We start from the raw sequence: 8,063 nt of genomic DNA on the forward strand, positions 1-8,063 counted from the left end.
GCCTCGGATGCACGGACCCTCGTGCGCCGAGGAACCCACCAAAAGTCATGAGCGCGCGCGCTTTCTAACATTCACGGGCAGACCTCGTGGGGACTGTCCCCACCGGTTGTTGTCGCAGCACTCCACGTATATCGGTGAGTAGTATCGCACGTGACGAGCGTGGACTTCGAGTACGTCCCTGCAGAAGAACGTCTCGTGGCGCGTGATGCAACTGATACCAAGGAGCGGACCCATCACGAAACTTCCGCACAACATAGATCTTCGTCCCGCAGCGCGGGGCAGCACCTGTGGCAGGAACACGTGTGGCAAGTGTACGTGATCAGTAGAGAGCACCGACATCATAGAAAAAGAGAAATGTTCAAAGAGTCTTACCAGTCTCCATCACTGTCGGCGGGTTGCACAGGTAGCACTGCCCAGCGGGGCCGGGAGACCGTATTCGCCACCGCCGTTGGCGCGATGAGGCAACGCCGGCGGATCGAAGGCGAACAGAGACTCACGGAGATCGAACTCTAAATCCGCGGTGTCGAGTTCGGAGCAGCTGCGGATGCTTTTCGAGTCAAACGCCTGCGCAATTTGTTTCCTAAAGAAAGCTAGCCGCACCAGCCGCACGTCTCGCCACAGCCTTCCTGGCCATGCCCGCCATGCCTACCCAACAGTGACGTCACAGCACCACCGCACGAGAAACCGAAACCTCCCGGCCGGAAGTCACGAATATGGTTTCGCTATCGTATTAATTTGGACTTTTCTAATTAACTACAGTCAATTTCAAGATGTCAAGGACCATTTCAGAAAGGGCGAATTCCCAGCGTTCAGAAAATACCATTAGCTTCGGTAGTTCGAGAAAACGGCGGACTATCCCTTTAACTTGTTGTTTTCGAAGCTTTTGCGGCTGGCGAATTCTCGAAGCATCTCCGAGTCCACTCTGCCTCTGTTTCTTTTTTTTTTTTTTAAGGCGAAAGGCCTTATATGTTCTGTTACACGAAAAGGTGACGTCGGCGTTGTGGCCGAAAGATTGACATGAAAATACGTCATCGAGCACGTGCCGCTCAAAGTAAAGCGGACGCGCCTCACAAATAAGACACAATGAAAAACACAACAACGCAGATGTTTCGTCACAGAAGCGGTGAAGAGGGCGAGGCGCCTCGCCTGCGCAATGGGGGTTCGTGATATCACCGCCGGAGCGCCATCTGCGAAAGGTGCATGCGCTTGGGACTTCATCTGTGCTCGTTGTGTGCTTCCTGTGGTGGACTGTAATGCGACCGCGCGAGACTATAATGCTTTCGCATTCCTACAGGTAAGCAGTCTTGAGTGTCCTCCTGTAATTTTCACTACACCTGCGTCGAGCGGCCGGCGAAGATCGCGGCGCAGGTATTTCGCAGCCGGCCAACATCGTTGGACCGTAACACGTGCTTCAAATTTTAAGAAGAAATCAGAGTTATCTACGGTGGAAGTTTTGTATTAAAAGAATTCAACCTGGTTACCTGCATTTGAAAAAAAAAATGTATGTGGGTGCAGTTGCATTATTGTGGTGACGGCACAGTTTCAAGCGTCAATAATCCTGATAGTCGAACGATAAAAGGCACGGCTTTACACGTTGTTATAGTGTGACTCACGCTCATTACGCACGAAATAATTCTGAATTAGTGATTGTAAACGTGCTCTTCTGCACTGTTGCATGCTGATTTCTGCGATATCATCCAGCAAAATGCCTGTCTGCAGGGAGATGCGAAGGGTGGCCTCTCAGTCGTTGCGTGTTGCTTATTCACAAGACGCGCCTCGGAGAACCGACAGTGATTAATCACTCTTCCTAGTTCAATACGTTCTATACTTTCTTTCAGTATAAGACAAATGGCCAAAGGTACTGAGCCAATTAGAGCGCCGGAACGAGGCACGTGACGATGTAGCGTCAGCGAGCGAGACTCCCGTGGGGGGCTGTAACATGCTTCGCTCTGTTCCGGTGATTGGCACACACTAGCTTAGCGTTCGCCTTCGAGTCATGTTTCATTAATAAGGTTCTCGAGAGCAGTTATAACGAAGTCAACAGGAATAGGAAATCACTTCGCTATATCCCCTATTTTGTTATAACCGACTTCGTTATAACCGGTCTCGACTACCTCCGTTCCCAAAACATCATTCATAGTATGAGTCGTCCTTAATACTGAGACACAAAATCCATGCATTTTCCCAGTTTGTTCCCGAGAAATACGTCAATGTACGGGGAGGAAATGAGGGAGTGGATATTATTATAGTACGCGAAGCCGCGAGAGCGCTGAGCTCTGGTTAAACGATTAAGGGGTAGACACAAAGCCAGCTGCCTTTGTATCTGCTCAACCTTTGAATGCGTTCGAAGTGTGAGTAGAGACAAGGGCAGCTAGCTTTACATGCACTCACTAATCATTCCAGCCAAAGCTCAGCTTTCCGGGTCACCGCGCGCTCGCATCATCTCCTCTCCCTCAGTCTTTCCCGCATCACTGGCTCTCCACACTATCAAAGTCCATATTTACGAGACACGAATTACCACGTCATATTGAGGCGGATGTACTCACGATTACAGAGAACTAATGAGTTTTTCTTAATTTCATGGGTTTCTATAACAACTACCGCGGTACAGGCCCTTGCGAATTGAAATAACAAATCTCCGGGTAGGACAGTGACACTCGCAGTAATGTCAACTTTTGTTTTCCGGACAGTATAGCGCGTAGCAATAACAAGCTGGTATTCTCTATCGGAAACACAGAATACGGAAGAAATTCCGCTCCGCCAGGAGGAAGGTGGATCACCGTTGTTCGAGTACTCCGTCACGGGAGCTCTCCCCGAGGGAGGCCAGTGGGAGGGCGCCGACGACGCCTTTCGAGTTTGGTTGAAAGACCCGAGAGATTTCGGGGAGGGGTCCGCAAGGTCGGACCGATCAGGCCCCGAAAGAACGCCGCCATGCCTCACTTGAAATCGTTCGGGCTCATTGAGCGAACCCCAGAGAGTCGTTTGTTCGGCTCGGAGCGAGACAGAGGCTCACGAATACAATGACCCGCTGGATGTTTCCAGACCCTGATGCGACTCGAGACCCGGCTTCCCGTGGCAAGTTCCTGCGTTTAGCTTTAGAAATCGAATCATATTTTCATATACGTGCTACTTGAAACGAAAAACTGAGATAGTAAAAAGAAATGGCAGTGACATTTATCTCTAAAGTAAGATAATGAGTGAAACGCAGCATTTGAAGCAGCGATCGCGTAAATTTGTTTTAAATACCTTTAACAGGCGTTTCGAGGAGTGAAAAATAACCTATATCTTTATCAGTATCCTCGCTAAATTTAACCAGAGAACTGATATTGCGTAGGTCATGTGCAGTTTTCTAGGCGTTACCGAAGAAAAGTAGCGAAATACGTTACTCGCTCAAATAAATGGAACGCGTTATCGTTACCGTTAAGAAGTAACGTACAGAGCGCGACACTGTTAGCGCGAACAAGCGATCACCGTTTTTTTTCAATTTTTCTCTTTGAAACCAAGGGATGTCATCCAAGTTATTATTGCTACGGAAAGAGCTTATTTAGTTCTATAATGTAAGCGAAAACATTTCGTGTTCGCTAATACTATTTAGAAGTAAAATGCGAAAATGCGCCGATGTCGTGTTCGCGCTAACAGTGTCGCGATGTGTACGCTACTTTAGCGTTACTTTTTTGTATTTATAAATTAACACGTTTCACTCTCTAGACATTACAAATATGCATAAGCGCCAAATTTCAAGAAGTGTTATGTACATCCAGAGAATGAAGGTAATTGCCTTATTTTTTATGGTGAAATTACTTCAAGTCTTGGGATCAATGTGTAACGGGTAGCGTAACTACATTACACATTGGTCGAAATAAATAACGTAAGTATGTGACCCGTTAAGGTTTAAAAATGCAGCGAGTACGTTACAACGTTACAGGAAAAAGAACTCGTTATCGGTAGCGCCGTTACCTCTAACGCGTTACCGCCAGCACTGGTCATGTGACATCAAATGTCTCGCCATATTTTCTAGACGGAATTGGTCTATACATTTCATGTGAAGCAGGGTCACGTGATGTAAATTTTCCCTCTAGTTTCAGCGGGGAAACTGACTTGGGTGCATTGGTCGCGTAAAATTAATTTCTCCGCCAAATCTAGCGGGTAAACTGATTTGGTGTACGGCTTCCGGCCGTGACCTTGGTCACATGACGTGAATTTTTCTGCAAGATTTAGCAGGAAAACTGGATTGGTGCATATGTCTTATGACGTCATATCACGGGATATCGATGTTTACCCCTAAATTTAGGGCTGAAACTGAATGGGGGCGTATGTCACATGACGTGAAGATTATCGCTAAATGTAGCGTGGAAGCTAAAATGGCGTACACAGTACTTCAAAAAGCCTCTGAGTGGCAGCCGACGTTTTGATAAGAAACGTAAGACTTCTTTCCTTAGCATATGCACTGCCTCTGAGACCTCTAAGAGTTCTATTTAGGGTTCTTTCTACTGTGATAACAGGGCCTTGGAATGCACTGTCATGTCACGAGGCCTGCAACGACCTGGTAGCAAATATGATAGTATATATGCAACTGTGACTTTCAATAGATTCTTGTTTTAGAGCGCAACTCTTACGCGCCCGTTTCCGGCTTGAGCGGCGTCGCCGTCGGCGTAACCAAGGTTATCCCAAGGTCACGTGACCCCCAAGGTCACCCCAAGGCCACGTGACCCCTCCCAGGCCAATTGAACTCCCAGGTCACGTGACCCCTCCGAAGGTCACCCAAGGTCACGTGACCTCCAGGTCACCCCAAAGTCGCGTGACCCCCGAGGTCGCGTGACCCCTCCCAAGGTCACGTGACCCTTTCCACGGTCACCTCAAGGTCACGTGACCCCCAAGGTGACCCCCACGTGACCCCGAAGGTCACGTGACCCCAAGGGGACCCCCACGTGACGCCCCAAAGTCACGTGACCCCCAAAGGTCACGTGGCCCCCCTCTTCGAGGTCACGTGACCCCCCTCCCCCCCCCCGAAGTCACGCGACAACCCCACCCCCGAGGTCACGTGACCCCCTCCCCCCGAGGTCAGGTGACCTCGGGTCAGCTGACCTCGGGGGGAGGGGGTCACGTGGGGGGACTACCCTCCCTTCAGTACCCTTCCCTCCTCCTCCTCAAGAGCTGCGCTCCAATTCGGCGTTACAGGGAGTTGTAAACGGCTTTCACTTTTTAGTATGGCGTCCAGTGTGCGACTTATCACACCGACCAGTGTCGGTCACGTTCGTGAACTGTAATCTCGTAGAGCTAGAATTTAAAATCTTTATAGCGACTGTTAAAATCAAATTATTTGATGCGTTCGAGTAACGAAACACACTTAGAATGTCCGCGAATCGGGAGCCGATGGCCGGTAATCGGATGACCCTTCTCTTCCGTTCGGTATTATGTGGTTACAGGCGCCAAAGGCTCCTTCCTGTCTCACTTCATGGTCCGAAGCGGCTGTATGCTGCAACGTTTTTCTATTTCTTTTCTTCTATTTTTGAGTTTTTACGGCTTCGTCGTGTTAAACCTCTGGCAAGCCCGACGAAGCTGATGGTTCTAGAGTGGAGATAATGCTCTTGTTCACTTTCAATACACTGCGAGACTGCCGGGTCGAGACAAAACAAATTTGAAGTTGGAGTGGAAAACGAATGCGAATTTCACAAATGCATTTTTTTAAAGAAAGAAGGCAGTGCAAATCATCAAACGCTGATTCCTGCTTTACGCTTTGTGAACTGCCTCTTCTGAGCACTAGTTAGCCCAGAGAAAATATATCTTCACGGTGCTTTAAAAGGGGCTCACCAGTGAGGCTCATGTCGAAGGAATCTAGAGACGATGTTATTGAAGAAAGGTACAAAACACAGGCGAGCTGGTGAATGGTATCCATAATAAGCCTGAGACAAAGGAAAAATAAAAAAAACGGACAGTACAACGAAGTCTCTAAAAGAGACTTCGTTGTACTGTCCGTTTTTTTATTTTTCCTCCGTCTCAGGGTTATTATGGAGACGATGTTATGTTTGACCACCTTTCTTTCGTTTCTTGTCTCGAAGTTTTTTTTTGTTTTTTTTTGTTTTTTTTTTGTTTTTTTCCCCTGGGATACGTTACTTGTTGCTTGCAAATAAAAGAAATGCGTTACCGACCTACGTTACCTTAATATACAAGCGACGCGTTCACGTTACCGATAAAAAGTAACGCACGTTATTTTTTTTCTTTTTATGAATTAACATGTTTTATTCATTTCACATTACAGGTATCCATAAGCGCCATATTTCAAGACATAATATGTACATCCAGAAACCGAACGCAGTTCGGTTTCTGGATCTTACTTCTCATGGTTCTACCAAAATACAACATATCTTGACGGTTCCTTAAAAGGTGCTCACCAGTGAGGCTCATGTCGAAGGACTCTGCGCCGATCTTCCTCAAGTCCTCGACCGTCCTCCAGGTAAGCGTGAGCAGCCTGTTCTGCGAAAGGTCCACGGTCACCAGATTGGGCGCCCCGACGAACATGTTGGCAGGCAAGACCCGCAGCCGGTTGTGGGAGAGGTGCAGGACCGTCAGGTGCGCGAGTCCGTCAAAGGCCACCGGATCCACCTCGGAGATCTCGTTGTACTTGAGGTCGAGTTCGGACAGGAGGGGCATGGCGCCGAAGACCCGGGCGTCCAGCCGCCGCAGCTTGTTCCTGAACAAGTCCAGACGCTTCACCTGGGAGGGGCCCTCGAACGTGCGCTCGGTCAGGTTGGTCATCGCGTTGTCGCTCAGGTCGAGCTCTTTCAGCTTCGAGAGCCCCGCGAAGGCGAGATCCTCGATGACCTCGATCTGGTTCCGTTCGAGGAACAGGTAGGTCAGCAGGGGAAGGTGGGTGAAGGAGCGCGTCGTTACCCGCTGGAGTTTGTTGTCTCCCAATTCGAGTTTCCTCAGCCGTGGTAAGTGGGCGATAGAATCCTTCTGGAGCTGCGTGATTCCGTTGGAATCGAGAGAAAGAACGGCGAGCTTGGAGAGGTTGTAGAAAGAGTGACTCTTCAGAGAGCCCAGCTCGGCCTGCGAGAATTTGAGGCGCTCGAGGAGCGGTTTCCGACGCAGGAACAAACTGGGTACGAAGTCCAATTTGTACTTCTCTCCGAAAGCGGTGAAGGTGACCGCCACGACCGACTGTAGCCTTTCCAGGGACTTGAAGACGGCATGGTCGGCTGACAACGTCCTGACCACGAAACACGTCACTTCCATGCCGCCCTCCATGTCGGGGTACCGCACTTCGTCGCAGCGACAGGACATTGGCTGGTCTGCGGGCTCGCACACACTGGGGGTCAGCTCTTCTGTGGCTCCCGTCATCGTATGCGGCTCCGTGAGCAGACCCAAAAGGAAAAGTACCGGAAACCTGTAAAAGCGAACCAGTGTTGCGCCGCCTAAGGATTTGCGAGGAATCGGCGTAACAAACTGTGGGATTCGTATCATACGTACACACGTTGAAAATATCCCTGCTCTTTTTGACACTCTTAGACCATCCTGAGTGCAACCTGACCCACGATGCATCCGAAACCACAGTCGTCAATGGCACTCCTGTGGTCATTAAGCTCGTAGTTACATAAGAACCTTCTCTCATTTTTCCACCGACGCCAGCCACTGGAGTGTTATACGGATAGCAGTTCTTAATGGTTGAGCCAATTAGAGGTAGATTTGTGCCTCGTGTGCATCGCGGTACGATATACATGCAGAAGCCTCTTAGAGTGTTCGTCCCTCGACATCACGTGGCGAGTTAATGGCTCCGATTTATGGTGGAACTTTGCAAATGTCGAGCAATAATGAAGAGGACTATGAAATACAGGTGCAATGAAATGCAGAGCTGATGGAGCAGGTTTGCGATTTAGATGCGTTTTTAGAGGTACGCTCGCACCCTGCATCTGTTTCACCAAAACAGTGCGGGCTGCCAAGAAACCACGTTTTAGCACGACTGTAGTCTCAGCGGTTTAAATGATTACCGGGCGGCACTTGGTGGGAACAGCGTCCGCTCGAGCCCCATTTTAACTTGATGGCTGTACTTGAAATTCCCGTAG

At 49.1% G+C, this 8,063-nt stretch overlaps 1 protein-coding gene across 1 annotated transcript; it reads right to left on the bottom strand.

Moving 5' to 3' along the window:
- Positions 1–71: 71 nt before the first annotated feature.
- Positions 72–7,341, bottom strand: LOC121835607 (insulin-like growth factor-binding protein complex acid labile subunit). Its single transcript, XM_042290041.1, has 2 exons — positions 6,393–7,341; positions 72–178 (listed from the first exon to the last, which is right to left on the bottom strand). Exons 1-2 carry the CDS (start codon positions 7,339–7,341, stop codon positions 72–74), a joined length of 1,056 nt encoding a protein of 351 aa, XP_042145975.1.
- Between the last annotated feature and the right edge of the window lie 722 nt (positions 7,342–8,063).

This window comes from Ixodes scapularis, unplaced genomic scaffold (genome assembly GCF_016920785.2).
Source record: "Ixodes scapularis isolate PalLabHiFi unplaced genomic scaffold, ASM1692078v2 PGA_scaffold15__6_contigs__length_5221840, whole genome shotgun sequence".
Lineage (NCBI taxonomy): Eukaryota > Metazoa > Arthropoda > Arachnida > Ixodida > Ixodidae > Ixodes > Ixodes scapularis.

Coding starts and splice junctions, on each gene's coding strand:
- LOC121835607 (XM_042290041.1), bottom strand. CDS start 7,341: ATGACGGGAGCCACAGAAGAGCTGACCCCCAGTGTGTGCGAGCCCGCA. Junction 179..6,392: donor CTTCGACATGAGCCTCACTG/GTGAGCACCTTT, acceptor GTTCTTCTGCAG/GGACGTACTCGAAGTCCACG.